Source organism: Balaenoptera borealis (assembly GCF_965194805.1).
Source record: "Balaenoptera borealis genome assembly, chromosome: 15".
NCBI lineage: Eukaryota > Metazoa > Chordata > Mammalia > Artiodactyla > Balaenopteridae > Balaenoptera > Balaenoptera borealis.
Genome location: NC_138871.1, coordinates 69,071,162 through 69,089,187, shown reverse-complemented (window position 1 = coordinate 69,089,187; position 18,026 = coordinate 69,071,162). Strand labels below are relative to the sequence as shown.

Here is an 18,026-nt window from a genome sequence, read left to right as displayed (position 1 = left end):
GCGGGTCCCTTCTCCCTGCGTGCCGCCCTAAGGTGGGCTCGGCGCTGGGCAGGTCGCGGATCCTCTCGGTAACACCTGCCTGCTCCTTTCCTTCTCTGTGAGTGCAGCTCACTCCTTACCTGTGGTGCTTACTCTGGGGTCTCCTGAGTGGGAAGAAGAGGAGGAGGAGACGGATCTTCGGGCTTTTAAGGAGTTAAGGCCTTTCTCGAACCCGGAGCTGGGGCTGGTGGATGCCCTGCTGTGCCTGGGCCGCAGCGACTGGTGAGGAAACACTCCCTGTGCTCCCGCCGCCGCCCCCCGCCTCCCCCACTGCAGGCCCTGGTCCCCTGGAGGAGGCGTGAGGGGGAGTGCCTGTGGGTCTGGCCGCCTGCGCCTGCCCTGTGCACTGCTCTATGACGCACCAGAGCCGGCCCTAGAAAGTACGATCTGACTCCGTGGCGCTTTCGTGGGGGCCTGAGGAAGGTCACAGCCCTTCATTTTTCTAAGTCAAGTTCATTCTGCTCCCATGTTCCTCCCACACACAGTCTTAGTTGTGAGCAGAGCGATGACTTGGGGTCCAGAACGTTTGCAGGAAGGCCTCCTTGTCTTCAGTCCTCATGTGCAAGTGCCTTCTCTTGAAGGTGCTGGCTTTGCGTCTGGCGTAGGCCCGGGCTCTGGGGTGGGCTTCTATCCTGGGTGGGGATGGGTCACGGGCCCCGTAGAATGGCTTGCACGGGACGGTTAGGATTTCAGCCTGGGTGTTACACCAGGACACCCGGCCACCGAGGCCACTGAATCCCTCCGCACTGCGGTGGAGGTGCTGGGGACGTGGATGCCCTGGTCTGCAGAGGGAGGGGGCTCCTCCCACCCCCACTGCCTGTGACAGGGCCTGGACTTGCTTCTCAGGCAGATGAAGGAGAAGGGCCTGGTGAGCATCCAGCGCCTGGCGGCCTGCCACCTGGAGGTCCTCGCTGGGAGGCTGCACGAAGTGTCCTTGGCCGTGACTGGAGAGGTGAGGCCTCCTGTGTCCTGTGTACTCTGCTTGACCCCCAGCCAGTCCCCCTTCCCTGGTGCTGTTGCTCAGTGTGGGTCACACAGCAGCCACGGAGGGGCCCACGGCTCCCTGGAACATGGGCATCCCTGCCTATTTCTCAGCCCTCAGCCACTGGAGCAGGAGCTAGCCACCCATTTCTCAGATTGGAAAACTGAGGCCTGGGGTTTCCTTATTTCTAATCTCTGGGTATTGAAACAGTCAGAATCTTATGTGCCCATCTGTCACAGCCCTGCATTGTCCTCTGTACTTAGGATGCCTCAGAGGGATGGAGTGTTCTGGGCCAGGTCTCTAACTTCTGGGCAATTGTAACACTTCCCAAATTCTTTCTCCTGTGGGGCTAGAGCTTGGCCTAGGCTGGGCTCAGAGGGGCAGTAAGGTGTATCTTATCACAAGTGGAGGCCATGACCCGTGCCCTTGGGAACAGACTGTTCCAGTGGGGGGCCTTGTGAAGGTCCAATTAAATAATTGTGTTTTCAAGACTTAGTGTTGCACAAATTTCAGATGATAATGATAATAATAGAATTGATAATTATGATGATAGCAACAGTAATAGTGTTTCTTTTTTCTTTTTTTTTTTTAAACATCTTTATTGAAGTATAATTGCCTTACAATGGTGTGTTAGCTTCTGCTTTATAACAAAGTGAATCTGTTATACGTATACAATATGTTCCCATTTCTCTTCCCTCTTGCATCTCCCTCCCTCCCACCCTCCCCATCCCACCCCTCTAGGTGGTCACAAAGCACCAAGCTGATCTCCCTGTGCTATGCGGCTGCTTCCCACTAGCTATCTATTTTACATTTGGTAGTGTATATATGTCCATGACACTCTCTTACCCTGTCACATCTCACCCCACCCCCTCCCCATATCCTCAAGTCCATTCTCTGGTAGGTCTGTGTCTTTATTCCCGTCTTGCCACTAGGTTCTTCATGGCCTTTTTTTTTTTTTTTTTTCCTTAGATTCCGTATATATGTGTTAGCATACTGTATTTATTTTTCTCTTTCTGACTTACTTCACTCTGTATGACAGACTCTAACTCCATCCACCTCATTACAAATACCTCCATTTCATTTCTTTTTATGGCTGAGTAATATTCCATTGTATATATGTGCCACATCTTCTTTATCCATTCATCTGTCAATGGACATTTAGGTTGCTTCCATGTCCTGGCTATTGTAAATAGAGCTGCAATGAACATTTTGGTACATGACTCTTTTTGACCTATGGTTTTCTCAGGGTATATGCCCAGTAGTGGGATTGCTGGGTCGTATGGTAGTTCTATTTGTAGTTTTTTAAGGAACCTCCATACTGTTCTCCATAGTGGCTGTATCAATTTACATTCCCACCAACAGTGCAAGAGTGTTCCCTTTCCTCCACACCCTCTCCAGCATTTATTGTTTCTAGATTTTTTGATGATGGCCATTCTGACCGGTGTGAGATGATATCTCATTGTAGTTTTGATTTGCATTTCTCTAATGATTAATGATGTTGAGCATTCTTTCATGTGTCTGTAGGCCATCTGTATATCTTCTTTGGAGAAATGTCTATTTAGGTCTTCTGCCCATTTTTGGATTGGGTTGTTCGTTTTTTTGTTATTGAGCTGCATGAGCTGCTTGTAAATCTTGGAGATTAATCCTTTGTCAGTTGCTTCATTTGCAAATATTTTCTCCCATTCTGATGGTTGTCTTTTGGTCTTGTTTATGGTTTCCTTTGCTGTGCAAAAGCTTTTAAGTTTCATTAGGTCCCATGTGTTTATTTGTGTTCTTATTTCCATTTCTCTGGGAGCTGGGTCAAAAAGAATCTTGCTGTGATGTATGTCATAGAGTGTTCTGCCTATGTTTTCCTCTAAGAGTTTGATAGTGTCTGCCCTTACACTTAGGTCTTTAATCCATTTTGAGTTTATTTTTGTGCATGGTGTCAGGGAGTGTTCTAATTTCATACTTTTACATGTATCTGTCCAATTTTCCCAGCACCACTTATTGAAGAGGCTGTCTTTTCTCCACTGTATATGCTTGCCTCCTTTATCAAAGATAAGGTGACCATATGTGCGTGGGTTTATCTCTGGGCTTTCTATCCTGTTCCATTGATATATATTTCTCTTTTTGTGCCAGTACCAAACTGTCTTGATTACTGTAGCTTTGTAATATAGTCTGAAGTCAGGGAGCCTGATTCCCCCAGCTCCATTTTTCGTTCTCAAGATTGCTTTGGCTATTCGGGGTCTTTTGTGTTTCCATACAAATTGTGAAATTTTTTGTTCTAGTTCTGTGAAAAATGCCAGTGGTAGTTTGATAGGGATTGCATTGAATCTGTAGATTGCTTTGGGTAGTAGAGTCATTTTCACAATGTTGATTCTTCCAATCCAGGAACATGGTATATCTTTCCATCTATTTGTATCATCTTTAATTTCTTTCATCAGTGTCTTATAATTTTCTGTATACAGGTCTTTTGTCTCCTTAGGTAGGTTTATTCCTAGATATTTTATTCTTTTTGTTGCAATGGTAAATGGGAGTGTTTTCTTAATTTCACTTTCAGATTTTTCGTCATTAGTGTATAGAAATGCAAGAGATTTCTGTGCATTAATTTTGTATCCTGCTACTTTACCAAATTCATTGATTAGCTCTAGGAGTTTTCTGGTAGCATCTTTAGGATTCTCTATGTATAGTATCATGTCATCTGCAAATAGTGACAGCTTTACTTCTTCTTTTCCGATTTGGATTCCTTTTATTTCTTTGTCTTCTCTGATTGCTGTGGCTAACACTTCCAAAACTATGTTGAATAATAGTGGTGAGAGTGGGCAACCTTGTCTTGTTCCTGATCTTAGTGGAAATGGTTTCAGTTTTTCACCATTGAGGACAATGTTGGCTGTGGGTTTGTCATATATGGCCTTTATTATGTTGCGGAAAGTTCCCTCTATTCCTACTTTCTGCAGGGCTTTTATCATAAATGGGTGTTGAATTTTGTCGAAAGCTTTCTCTGCATCTATTGAGAAGATCATATGGTTTTTCTCCTTCAATTTGTTAATATGGTGTATCACATTGATTGATTTGTGTATGTTGAAGAATCCTTGCATTCCTGGGATAAACCCCACTTGATCATGGTGTATGATCCTTTTAATGTGCTGTTGGATTCTGTTTGCGAGTATTTTGTTGAGGATTTTTGCATCTATGTTCATCAGTGATATTGGCCTGTAGTTTTCTTTCTTTGTGACATCTTTGTCTGGTTTTGGTATCAGGGTGATGGTGGCCTCGTAGAATGAGTTTGGGAGTGTTCCTCCCTCTGCAAGATTTTGGAAGAGTTTGAGAAGGATAGGTGTTAGCTCTTCTCTAAATGTTTGATAGAATTCGCCTGTGAAGCCATCTGGTCCTGGGCTTTTGTTTGTTGGAAGGTTTTTAATCACAGTTTCAATTTCAGTGCTTGTGATTGGTCTGTTCATATTTTCTATTTCTTCCTGGTTCAGTCTCGGCAGTTTGTGCATTTCTAAGAATCTGTCCATTTCTTCCAGGTTGTCCATTTTATTGGCATAGAGTTGCTTGTAGTAATCTCTCATGATCGTTTGTATTTCTGCACTGTCAGTGGTTACTTCTCCTTTTTCATTTCTAATTCTATTGATTTGAGTCTTCTCCCTTTTTCTCTTGATGAGTCTGGCTAATGGTTTATCAATTTTGTTTATCTTCTCAAAGAACCAGCTTTTAGTTTCATTGATTTTTGCTATTGTTTCCTTCATTTCTTTTTCATTTATTTCTGACCTAATCTTTATGATTTCTTTCCTTCTGCTGGCTTTGGGGGTTTTTTGTTCTTCTTTCTCTAATTGCTTTAGGTGCAAGGTTAGGTTGTTTATTCGAGATGTTTCCTGTTTCTTGAGGTAGGCTTGTATTGCTATAAACTTCCCTCTTAGCACTGCTTTTGCTGCGTCGCATAGGTTTTGGGTCATTGTATCTCCATTGTCATTTGTTTCTAGGTATTTTTTGATTTCCCCTTTGATTTCTTCAGTGATCACTTTGTTATTAAGTAGTGTATTGTGTAGCCTCCATGTGTTTGTATTTTTTACAGATCTTTTCCTGTAATTGATATCTAGTCTCATAGCGTTGTGGTCGGAAAAGATACTTGATACGATTTCAATTTTCTTAAATTTACCAAGGCTTAATAGTGTTTCTTTAAAACGGGAATGTTTTGCCCAGAGCAGCTGCAGGGTTTCTGTTTCTAGCCTGGCGAGGCCTAGGCCCGGGTGAAGGTGAGGGCTGCGGGAGGGTGGTGCAGGGCTCCTTCTTCGTATGTGCTGGAGCCCTTGGCAGGGCCCAGCAGTCTTGCAGGGTCCCCCTCCCATTTCTCTCCAAGGTCACCAACCTCCGTTCCAAGGTGTCCCGCCTGGCCATCAGCACCCTGGGAGAACTCTTCCGGGCCTTGAAGAAGAATATGGACCAGGAGGCTGAAGAGATCGCCCGCTGCCTGCTCCAGAAGATGGGGAACACCAGCAAGTTCATCCAGAGGGCGGCCAGCCGGTCCCTGGGGGCCATGGTGGAGCACGTGACCCCCACCCGCTCCCTGGTGGCCCTCACCTCGGCGGGCATCTAGTATGTGGGGGCCTGTTGTCTGGGGGGGGCGCGGTGGCCTGGGAAGGTGACGCAAAGGGGAGAGGCGCTGGGGTGGGGGAGGAGCAGGGAGATGGTGCAGGCGCCTCACGTATTTACCTGGGCGAGGAAGACCCCTGCTCCCTGGTGGGCTTCTCTCCCACCTCTCCTGGACCAGCCTGTGGGTAATGAGGGGAGCTCAGGGCAGCCCCGGGTCCCAGCTGGGAAGGGACAGGTGCTATTGTCTGCTCAACACTGGGGAGCCCATAGTGGCTGTGGTAATGTCCCCAGAGACGGGACGGCAGAGGCAGCCTTTGGCCTGTGCCTGAGGAGCCCCTGCCACTCTCCCAGGGGAAGGGTGCTTCCTTCTGATGAAATCTGGGCGACGAGGAGAGCAAGGCACAAGATCTCCAGCTGGCACCACTTGGCCCTCTGGGGAGGAGGAGGGGGCTGGCAGCTATTGGAGCCTTTCTGCAGCCAGATCTGCTTTCTCTTTATGTAAAAACCAAACCCAACAGCAAAACCAGAAGCATTTCCCAAGCCCTTTCTCCCACAGGGTGAAACATCTCTCAACCCCAGCAAGCCAGTCACGACACCGACCCTTACGCAGGGGGGCCTAACAGGTAGAACCCAGGGAGTGTTGGAGCAGCCAAGAGGCCTTTGCCTACAGACTCCCGAGCCATGTTGGCTGGGTTCACACCCTGGATTGTTACTAAACTTCCCCATGCCTTGGTTTCCTCATCTGTAAAAGGGGGATAATATTGGGTTGGCCAAAAAGTTCGTTCGGGTTTGTCCATAACATCTTACGACCAAACTCGAACGAACTTTTTGGCCAACCCAATGATAATACTGTTGTGAGGAGTAAAGGAATTGATTCAGGAAAGAGCACTTACAGCAGCGGCTGCCTCTACCTAACATTTATTGAATGCCCACCATGGCTACTATTAAGTTGGGAGAAATGAACTGTACTTATCTCTGGATTCCTCCCCATGCCTCCGCTTCCTCACCTGCAAGATGATGACAGTAGTAGCTTACGGAGTTGAGGAGACACTGGCTTGAAGGTGCTTAGTATGGTGCCTGGCAGGGAGGCTGTGCTCACAGCAAATTGAGACAGTTGACTGTTGTCTGCGAGAACCAGGGGAGCCTGGTACAGGGCTGTGCAGTTGAATTCCCGGGGATCTGGCTAAAATGCTGATTCTGATTCAGGGGCTAATGGTGCTGGTCCCTGGACCAGACTGAGTAGGGAGAGCCCAGAAGCCTCCCTTTGTGTTCCATTGGGATGGACCCCAGGGCCAGTGTCACCTAATGGACTGTGGGGACATTGAATTCACATTGAATAGGGTGAGAAATAAAGAGGTGACATCCTGATGGGTTCCTCCTGTAAGATTTCAGGTTCTCCCTGAAATCATCCATCAATCTCCTATCCCCCCCTCTGGCTCAATTCAGCTCAATGAATGTGCAGTAAACTCCCGCGAAGTGCTGAAGGGTTGGCATGTGCCTGGCACCAGTGGGGCATGGGGGATTCGACTGAGAGGAAGACTTGGTGGCCCCTGGGAGCCATGCGGGTACCCCTGTACTTCCCGGGGACAAGGACACTGCCACCCCCAGGGAGCACTACTTCCGCCTGGAGGGCTCAGAAGGCAGAAGTAGGTTATTCTAGGTGGAGAAGATGTGGGGAAGTGCATTTAGGCAAAGGCAGGACAGGAGCTCAGGAAGGAACGGGGACGGTAGGCACACAGTGCGTCTGGTGACGTCATGTGTCTTCACGTGCTCAGTCCACCCCGTCATCATCCTTAGTTCCAGTGTCAGGAAGGGTCTGCTCTTTCCTTGAAGATTCCCTTTAGTCTGCTTGGGACCAAATTTGGAGCCCACTGAGGCGTGAAACATGGATGCACAACTGTAGGTCCACGTGTGCCAGGCTGGGGACCCACACACCGCATTCCTTGGCTGAGCCCTTGTCCGTGATTGTGTTTCAGCCACAGAAACCCCTTAGTCCGGAAGTGCACCGCTGAGCACCTCTTGGTCGTCCTGGAGCAGATAGGCGCCGAGAAACTTCTCTCAGGCACCAGAGAGAGCACAGACATGCTGGTGCACAACCTGGTGAGGCTGGCCCAGGACTCCAACCAGGACACCAGGTAATGCAGGGCCAGAGTCCTGGGGATGGCTGACCTCGCCAGCCCAGGGCAGACAAGGCAACCAGCCAGCCTCGAGGGCCCAGGCCCAAGCAGCTCAGCTTCCCCGGGGCCACTCGGAAGGACAGTTGGTGGACGAAGCTGTGTCCTTTCCCTACAGCTGTCGTCCCACCTCTCCACACCGCCACAGCCGGGGCGATGGCTCAGGGAATGGCCGCTACCCACCTCCCCCGCCCCCGGCTCCCCTTCCTCACCTTCCACTCCCTCTCTAGCCATTGCCATCTTGCTCCAATTCCTGTCCCAGCCCAGCTCCATTCTCTATAAAGCCATCCATTCATTCAATTTTTCAAGAGATATTTGATAAGCATTCTTTTCATTACTATGAATATGACTGTGAATAAGAAAAATTAGGCCCCCGCTGTCTTGGAGATTACCTTCTAGTTGGGTAATAAGCAAGTAAATAATTATGACAGTTTTAGACACAGAGAAGGGGTAAAAGAAGATGTAGTAGAGAACGGGGTCAGGGCTACTTTAGATTGAGAGTCAGGGGAAGTCTTTCTAAGGAGTGACATTTGAGTGGAGAACTGATTGGCTAGTAGGACCCAGCTCTTTGAGGGTCTGGGATGCAAGAGTCACAGCAAAGGAAGATAGTACAGAGGCTCCCGGGTGGGATAGGCTTGCTGTTTAATGAAGAGAAAGGCGAGGCTGCGTGGAGCACAGTGAGTGAGGGCAGTGGCAGGCGATGACGTGGAGACGGCAAGACCAGGCCAGGGGGGGCCTCACAGGCCCTGGTCAGGAGCTGGGATTCCGGTCTGGGTGTGACCGGAAGCATGGAGGATTTTTCAGTAGGAGTGTGAGTCAGCGTTAGATGGTTTTAAGCAGGAGAGCGATAGGATCTGATTAACTGTCTTTAAAACCTGGCGTTGGGGTGCAGTTAATCACACTCCCCGGTTCATGGCGTGTCATCACCATGTCTGGGGCCCCCAGCACGCTCGGTACAGCTCCAGAGGGCACGTCCACACTGTGTTCTGTGTTGTGTCTGAGGCAGTGCCTTCGTGTGGGGTGTCCGTGCAGCACAACACTGGAGCGCTGCGATGCACGGGATGCCTCCCACCCTGCCCGGTGCACTCCCACGGTGCTGCACCTCAGTCCTCGTAGGGGGCCCCTGACAGCGCCCAGGAGGATGTCTTTGGGAATTTGCCCGGAGCGCGAGTGAGGTCAGGGCCGTGTTCACTCAGGCCGCCCAGGCGTCGCCGGGAGCCCTCACGCACGCGGTGCCCCTCCGCCTCCCTCCTGAGTGCCGAGGCGAATATATCCTTACAACATTGCAGTTTCTGGATTTCACATTTTTATCCATCTGATGGGGAAACGTTCTAGCTCATTGCTGTTTCAGAATACTTTTTTTCCCCTCCCTGATTACTAACAAGTTTGAGTGCTTCTTTATGTGTTTGCTAGCCTTTTGATTCAAAAAAAATCTCTTTATTCTGTTAACTCCTACAACATAATGTTAGGCTATGGGAAATTCGATGGAGAGGTAGAAGGCCTAGACAAAACAGAGCTTTTTTATACTTGGAACTTGCTGTCTCTGTAGGATCCTGTTTGGGGATTTTCTGCTTCTCCATTCTACCTCTCCAGGAATCAACCCATGAAGATAGCACAGAGAGTCTCCCTTTTGGACCCACTACTGTTGAACTATTCTCTATCTGTCCTCTTTCTTAGAGGGGGCAGCAAGAAAATTTTGGTCTTACTACAGTATTCTCCAAAATAATTTGTATATGCCTCAAACCCTTCCTATATCATTAAGGATCCAGGTTTTTGAAAATCAGGTCAGGAAGAGACAACCCCTCAACCCTAGTATCTATTGTTAAATCCCTTCCTTGACTCACTGACCAGTGAAAGGGCTGGATGACTAAGTTAAAAAAAAAAGTTGGACATTTCAGGGGAGACTAATCATGAAAATATTACCCGATGCACCAGATTTAATGATCCCCAAGCTTTCCTCCTGGTTTTCAAGCTGATGGGTGTTCTGATCTGGGGAAAGAATGATTAACAATTTTGGCAGCTTTCTCATTTTGTAGAAAATATTCCCTTTTGTTACCTCATAAACAAAAATTATTTATAAAACAAACAAACAAACAAAAAACATCTCTGACTACTTACTGGAGGGTTGATAGCGGGGGAGAGGGGCCAGGATGGAGGAGGAATGCCAGACAGATGGCTACCCCGGAGTCCTGGCAAGAGGTGCTGGAGGCTGCAGCAGGGGGAAGGGGGTGGAGTGGGGTCTATTCTGAAGGCATAGCTGATAGCAGTTGGGTGCTGAGGATTTCAAAGAGGAATCAAAGATGATGCTTAGGTTTTTAAACTGAACAACTGGGTGAATGATAGTGCCATTTACTGACAGGAAGAATATTGTCAGGGAAGTAGAAGGTTTTGGTTGGTTGGTTCTTCACTGTCGGTGGGGGGATGGGCATTAAGATGTAACATCTCTCCAGATCTAAACCCCTCTCCCTTCTGACCCTTTCTCTCACGCTGGATGGCGTTGACGGCACTTCATTTTCCTTCTTGGAACCCTATGCTTCTGGCTTGCATGGTACCACATTCCCTGGTTTTCCTGGTCCCTCTGTGCCTTTCTCCTCCGCCTGCCCACACCCCGATGCCCGTGGCTGCAGGAGTGTCTTTGTCCTCGTCCCCCTCTTGCAGCCTTCTCTGAGCGGTTCCATCACTTCCTGTGGCTCCAGCCACAGCAAACTCTGATGCTTCCCCGTGTCTCCCTCCAGGTCAGCCCTTCTCTGAGCATCTGTCCCATCTTTCTGATGCCCCCACAGGACCCATCACTGGGATGTCCCATTGTCATCGTCAGTGCAAACTGTCCCTAAATGAACTCATTGCCTTCTCTTTAAGCCTGCTTCTCTGGCTGTGTTCCCTCTCTTATTAAAGTCACTATTATTTACCAAGTCATCTAAGATGCAGAATGGGGAATTTCATACTTCATTTTCCCCCTCCACATTTTAATATCTTAGAATCCTAGGCATCTCACAGCTGCTGTTGGCCAGGCAGCAGTTATGACTTGGGTTTTACTATTTATACAGTTGCAAACTTGATCGTTGTTGCTCATCATATAAATGTTTGAATTACAGTTTGCATTGTAGGAACTACATTATGAACCTTTCTTTGCTGGTTAGCCTTTTATATTTATTTAAGAAGTCACTGTGGAGAATTGTTGAGTTTAATCGCGTTTAAAATGTCTTAGAAATATTACACTATTATTTGACATTGAAATGGAGCGTTATCGTATATGAGAAAAGGCATGGAAATAGAGCGATGGGGCATAAATTCGATATTAACGCAAACATTCATCACTGAAGGAATGACCCAAATTCCACAGTTTCTTACAAAGCAACCAACAAGTATTTTATCCAACCTAAGGAAGGAAGGACACTTCCCAGAAAAGTGTTACTTCTGTTTCTGAGATAGCATGTAAAAGGATGGCCTTCACACACGGGGCTGTGTCACTGAAGGCAGTGGAAATCACCAGTGTCTTCTTTTTCTGTTTTTCCTTAGTGGAAAATAAATTAATGGTGCATTTTACAATCAGTGGAGTTTTAGGTTGAGTGAAGTATGATAATTCTAGATGCTTTGGGCTCCCCCTCCAAGCACCTACCAAGTCCTGCAATTTCATCTTCTTTAGCAGCTCTTGAATCTGATCGTCCCTACTTACCCCTACCCTCCTGCCTATGTCAGGCCTTCATCATCTTTTGCCTGGACTATTATAGTGGCCTCCTAACAGGTCTCCCGGCCCCCACCCTTGTCCCCAAAGATCCATCCTCCACACTGCTGCCTGAGACATTTTGACTTTAGTGCAAATCTGATCATTTCTCAGCTTCCCATTGCCTGCAGACTAAAGCCCAACTCCTTCACGTCTCCCTAAATTGAGTCCTATCTTCTTCTCTAGCCTATTCTCTCCCTGAGTCCAGTCCCTGCCGGTTATTCTCCAACCAAACACCTGCAGACCTATCAGACTGTCTTATGGACCCTGGGATGTCTCCCTCCTCCACTTACTCCTTAATCCCGTCCCACTTGTGTACTCCTACTCATTTTTTGAGTCCCAACCCAAGGTCACCTCTTCAGTGAAGCCCTCCTTGATTAGCCCCCTTGCCCACCACTGTTTATCAAATAGGGTTGACCACTCCCTCCTATATTGCCCCACTGCACACTTCCTCAGACTTCTAAATGTCTCATGCTAGAAAAATGTTAATACACTTTGGTATAGTCATCTAACAGAACATTATTTAGCCATTGAAGAGGAGGACGTGGGAAGATCTTTAATGGTAAAGTGAAAAAAGCTGGGTAAATATTGCGTATATATTCTGATATCAACTAAAATGTATATATGCTTGGAAAAAAGACTACAAGAAAATATGTACACATTTAAGTGGTTTTCTCTTGGTAATGAGATTATGGTTGTTTATTCTTTCATGAATCTAGTTTTTAACTGGGTGGGGATTACTGTCATAATTAGAAAAAGTATTAAAAATTCTCTTACTATAATTAGAAAAATTATGTAAAGCAAATTTCTATTGCATTTCTGTGGTTGTTTTTCATCCTGCTCTTTGTCCAATGGCAGGTTTTATGGTCGGAAGATGGTGAATATCTTGATGTCAAACACAAGGTTTGATGCATTTCTGAAGCAGTCCCTCCCATCCCACGACTTGCAGAAGGTCATGACAGCTATTAAACAGTGGGTGAGTCAGCAGGCAGCGAGGTGCGAGCTGGTCTGGGGTGGGAATCAGAGCTGAGCCTGGCAGCCCGCAGCCCTCACGCTGGTCAGGGGAGGGGGGCACGCACTCCAGAGGCTTTAATTTCACCCACGACTCCTGACGGGTGGAATTTCCTTCCTGGTGCTCAGACCTGCATCTGCCTCTCACCGCCTGTGTCCCTTGAGCCTCCCTGGGCCTCTTTGCCTTCATCTTTTAAGTGGGGATCTTGATCCCTGACCCGATTACCTGTGCTCTGGAAGACTCCCCTGTGCCCTCCCAGGTGGAACAGGTTATTCCTCTTGTTTTGGTCTAGACTGGAGTGTCTGGCCGTTCCCCACAGGGCCACCCCTTTTGGCTCATGTTCTGTGTGTATTTTTCAAGGGGATAGAAGATGGTGATGAACTTCCATCTGCCAAAGGCCGCAAGGTGTCAAGGAGTCTGGTGGTGTGTGAGAATGGGCTGCCCGGCGAGGATGGGTACAGTAGCTCTTGTCTCCCTGGGGCTCCCCATCCAAGACTGCTGACGGCGACGTTCTGCTTGGCCCGGGGGAGGGGTGGGCATCTGGGCTGTGACTGAGACCTAGCTGGGTCAGCAGGACTCATGAGTAAATTTATGGGAAGGGTTCCCTCACCCAGATCTTGGGGAGAGCAAATGCTGGGCTCAGGAGCATCTGCTGGTAGAGACGGGTTCCTGCAGTCTTGGCCGTGGAGGTGCAGTTTAAGTGGGATGGATTGTTGGTCAGCCTTTTTGGGTGAGCTCAGAGTTTCTCCATTCACTTAGAGCAGCAGGGCCTTTCCGCATAGCCTGGGACTAATTTAGAGGCAGAGGTGGAATCAAGGCGGATGAGAAGGAATGGGCCAAAGGGCTAGAGGGTGGGCATTAGGAGGAGTTAGCAATCCAACAGGAATCTGACAGTCACTCCTGTGCCTAAAACGTGAGACCCTTCTGCGATGTCCCAGGAGGAACACGTGTGGACTCCTAAGCTGGACCCCCAGGGATGCCCCCTGCCCACCGCTTCTAGAGTAGCTTCCTGCTCTCTCTCACGCATGCGCTCTCAGCTCATGCTCCCTGCGTTCTCTCTCACTCCTGTGCCTTTCCTTACGCTGTGCCATCTGTACCGGAACATGCCTATTTTTCCTACAAGATTTGACTCACCTGTCACCTTCTCCCAGAAGCTCTCTCTGACTCTCTGCCCTCATGTCCTCCGGTCGGACTGGTTGCCCCCTCCTTCAGTCCTCTGTCTCCCATTGGTCTGTGAGCTCCTCCGGGCAAAGACCACATCTCTCATCTCATTATTCTCAGTGTCCGGCACTTCTCTTGGAACTCAGTAGGCAAAAGAGCATGGAATATAGGGATGAATGTCAGAATGATGTTGGGCTCTATTGAGTGGGACCCGTGTGTAGGGCATGAGCTCAGAGACCCAGGTCTGAGTTGGCAGTGGGAGACTGGGGTTCTGTGTGAAGCGGCTCCCATGCTGGCTGAAACAGGCCAGGGGAAATGATGGGCACGTGATCCCAACGTAAGACAACAGGGCTTCTTAACATTTCCCTAGTTTCGGAGGAGTGTGAGCAGAGCCTAGGCAGCTAGGGGTCAGGTTACAGGCTCCTGGTAAGACCTTCCCCAACTCTTAGATTAAATTGCGCCAGTCATCCTTCCGTGGATTTCCACCCCCTCAGTCCAAGCTCCCTCACCCCATTCTTTTTTTTTTAATAAATTTATTTATTTATTCATTTATTTAATTTTTGGCTGCATTGGGTCTTCACTGCTGCACGCGGGCTTTCTCTAGCTGTGGCGAGTGGGGGCTACTCTTCATTGCAGGGCGCAGGCTTCTCATTGCGGTGGCTTCTCTCGTTGCAGAGCACAGGCTCTAGGTGCGCAGGCTTCAGTAGTTGTGGCACATGGGCTTCAGTAGATGTGGCGCACGGGCTTCGTTGCTCCACGGCATGTGGGATCTTCCCGGACCAGGGCTTGAACCCGTGTCCCCTGCATTGGCAGGTGGATTCTTAACCACTGCACCACCAGGGAAGCCCCCTCACCCCATTCTTAACATAGCTTCTGGAAAGAGGAAAAAAAGGCAGGAAGAGAGAGCCCTGCCGCCTGATAAGGGGATAGAGCTCTAGGCAACCGAACTGTTGCCCCCTGAGAAAAAAGCATTTCCAGAGTTCCCAAGGCCCGTGTCCCCAGGCAGCGGGTGGAGGGGAAGCTGGGGTGGACTAAGCTGCAAGTGAAACTCTTGTTTCAGCCCCACCTGTCTTTGGGGGTTGTGCGTGGGACAAGAGATGTGTCCATCCCCCCGGGCTGCCCAGGTCAGACGCTCCTTCCATGTAGGCTCAGCTCCAGCGGCCCGCGGCTGGCAGGGCTGCGCTCCTCCATGCGGGGTGGCTTGGAGATGGTGGAGCAGCTGCGGGAGCTGACACGGCTGCTGGAGGCCAAGGAGTACCAGTCTCGGATGGAAGGCGTGGGGCGGCTCCTTGAGCACTGCAAGGCCAGGCCAGAGCTCATCACCACCAACCTGGTCCAGGTGAGTGCTGCCCCATCTCTGCCCTGTCTTTCCCTGGTGGGTGCAACTTTGGAAAACTCGGGACAGGGTTGGACATTGTGCCAGACATCCAGACATCCCTTCAGGGTAAAGGGAGCCTGACAAGCACTTGCTATCCAATTGCCACGGTAGTGCCATAAGACTATCTGGAAGTGGCCAACTGGGCAAGGGCATCGCCTCCTGCTGGGTGCGTTGGGACCACTCGGAGATGTCCTGGGCGTCTTTTGTCCTCCCAGCAGTTTTACAGGGAGGAGGGCAGAGGCGGAGGATGCTGCGGCTAAGGGCAGCTCCTGATCCAGCAACGCACGTGAGGTTTTGGGGGCAGAACATGTGGTTGGCCAGGCGACGGGGCCAGGATGGCTGGATGGGTGGGTTCAGAGTAGGCACAGGCTTTCACAGGCTGGAAATGAGGGCAGATGCCTGCTACTTCCGGAAGTGAGGCTGCTGACACTCTACATAGAAGAGTAGGTAAGACACAGGCTTTAAGTTTCTTACTAGCTGTGTGATCTGGGCAAGTCATTTAACCTTTTTCAGACTCAGTTTTTGTTTTGGTGGGGGTTTTTTTGTTTGTTTTTTAATGGTAAACTGAGGACGAGAACACGTGCCTCATGGGTCGTTAAGATCACTCCATGAGCAAGTGCAGAGTACCTAACAAGATGCTCTACACCTTACACCCTTTGCACTCATCGAGTACTCAGTATACAGTCGTTTCCCCTCTTGTCCTCCTCCCTTTTGAGAGGTGAGCTCTTCTTCATCACTGGGAATGTTCTGACATAGGCTGGATGGCCCCTGTCAGGGATGCAGGAGGAGTACCCTCTGAGGGCAGTTATTTGGGCTGTGGGACTCCCGCCCAGCCTGGGTTCCCATGGGCTCTTGGTTTCTGTTCCCTCAACAGGTCTTTGATGCTTTCACCCCAAGGCTTCAGGATTCCAACAAGAAAGTGAACCAGTGGGCGCTGGAGTCCCTCTCCAAGATGGTGCCGCTCCTGAGAGAGAGCTTACAGCCCATGCTGCTCTCCATCATCATTGCTGTAGCAGACAACCTCAACTCCAAGAACGCAGGAATTTACACTGCTGCGGCGACGGCGCTGGATGTAATGATTGAGAGTCTGGGTGAGCCTGCCCACAGCCCCTGCTTGGCTCTGGTAGGCAGCTGGCTCTCTCCCTTGTCCCTCCGTAGGGTTAGGGTTGGACATTCCCACCTTCTCTGCTTGGGAATCAGCAGATCAGTGAAAAGCATTGATTGGCTCTCAGGCCAAATATTTCCCCAGAGGTTGTGTAGGGGAGGGGTGGGCAGCCCAGGGCCTCCCAGGTTTTTGGTTGGCAGGCTTTTCCATGGGACGTCCACCTGTTAGAAGTGGAGGAGATGTGGAGAATATCTAGTCTTGCCTCCTCGTGGTACAGGTGATGGAAATGACTCACCCCAGGTCACACAGCACCACAGTGAGTGAGCCAACAGGGCACTGATGGAAAAACAGATCAGGATTGCCAAGAAGGAGTTAGGAGGAGTTGTCAAATTTTTTTAGTTGTAGAGATGGTAGCAGGGAATGTGGCTTGTATGGGGACCAGGCAGGATGCTGGTGAGACAGTAGGGCAAGCCTGTTGGAGAGGACAAAGGTGACCACCTTGATTGTCTGTCATGGGAGTCAAGCTGGGACCCATTGGCTTTTTGAGCATGGAATGAATGAGGGTTGCCTTTTAGGAAGACTGGGGCCAGGGCTTGGGGTGGGAGGGATTTGGGGTGAGGGGTGGAGAGTGAGGGTGGAGTGGAGGCTTGGGGGAGGAATGAAAAGAACAAAAAGGCGGGAGTTATGGGAGAGACATCAGGAAAGGCAGGAGTTCCTCTGTTCCTTATGTGCTTTGCAGTAGCACATCTTGGTTCTTGAACATTAGGTGGAAATTTTGGTGCATCTATTGATACTTCTGTTATCCATTCCTTTCGTAGATGATTAGATGGTGATATTTGGTGTATCTAGTACACAGACTGAAGTGCAAGTTCGAAACCTCTGGTGTGTGAGAACGTAGTACATGATAGACGTATGTCCAGACCAGTAGAACCACGAGTTTTCACAAACGAATCTTGCCTTGCTCTGAGGAAACGTATGATCTGAGAACCGCTGTTGGCCTTGTTGCCATATGTCCCGATGAACACAGAGCAACGTCCTGCCTCTAGGACGCACAGAGCATCCCCGTGGTGCGGCTGGAGACACTGCCTGGCACACCCACCCCTCCTCCCCATCCCGCACCCTGGCCTGAGTGCAGCTCCCCGGGGCTGGGACAGCAGCTGTGTCCTTGGCTGGAGCCTCCAGGAGACGTTTCAGTTACAAATCAAAGGTCTGGTCAGGCCCTTCTCCGCCTCTCGAGATCATAAATATTGTCAGTTTCCTCTCTTCATCTCAGAGGGAATTTATGATTTGCTGAGTTTGTTGCTGTAGAACAAACAAAATAAATCCAGCTCTAAATTACGGCTTGTTCTCAGCGCTGCTCTGGGTAAGTGAGATTGCTGTTGCCAACAACCAAGGCTCTTGGTAAATCACCTTGGGCCCTATATTTATTAGGAAAACCTGCACCAAGCAAAATAGTCTTTAGCTATTTGAAGAGGCTAAGCACCCTTGTCTGGCGAGAGGAGCGTTTAACTCTTCCCCCTCCAGGTGTTTTAGTTTCCCCTTTTTGCCTTTGAGTTGGCCTCCTTCTGCACGCTGGAGCCTTGGAACTTAGGGCTGCAGAATCTGGTGTCTCACGCTGTCGCAAGACTCGGATCCCCTCTACCTGGGGCCCTGCTGTTTCCGTTTGGGCTGGACGTCCTGGAAAGGGGGCCTGGGGATGGCCTGCTTCTGTGATTTGACCACCCCTTGAGGCAGGTTGCAGCAACCAGGAAGATGCCTGTACTTCTCCTTTCCTCCTGGGACAGGGTCTCCTAGGGGATGGCTGGCGATGCTCCTTCTGGCCCCTCAGCCGGAGGATTTGGTGCGGGGAGAATGGAGGCAAGTGGGAGGGGCA

General features: G+C 49.5%; 1 protein-coding gene across 4 annotated transcripts in view; it reads left to right on the top strand.

The window, feature by feature from the left end:
* Nucleotides 1-18,026, top strand: part of TOGARAM2 (TOG array regulator of axonemal microtubules 2) — a 56,921-nt gene that overhangs the window by 28,362 nt on the left and 10,533 nt on the right. For 2 of the 4 annotated variants that reach the window (XM_082356704.1, XM_082356702.1), the window contains 8 exons: nucleotides 108-261; nucleotides 886-991; nucleotides 5,367-5,602; nucleotides 7,576-7,734; nucleotides 12,356-12,473; nucleotides 12,870-12,964; nucleotides 14,817-15,009; nucleotides 15,923-16,139. In XM_082356704.1, coding sequence (XP_082212830.1) covers nucleotides 108-261; nucleotides 886-991; nucleotides 5,367-5,602; nucleotides 7,576-7,734; nucleotides 12,356-12,473; nucleotides 12,870-12,964; nucleotides 14,817-15,009; nucleotides 15,923-16,139 — 1,278 coding nt within the window. Of the gene's footprint in view, nucleotides 1-107; nucleotides 262-885; nucleotides 992-5,366; nucleotides 5,603-7,575; nucleotides 7,735-12,355; nucleotides 12,474-12,869; nucleotides 12,965-14,730; nucleotides 15,010-15,922; nucleotides 16,172-18,026 lie in introns of those variants that run through there. The other 2 variants (XM_082356703.1, XM_082356705.1) reach the window with 2 other exon arrangements.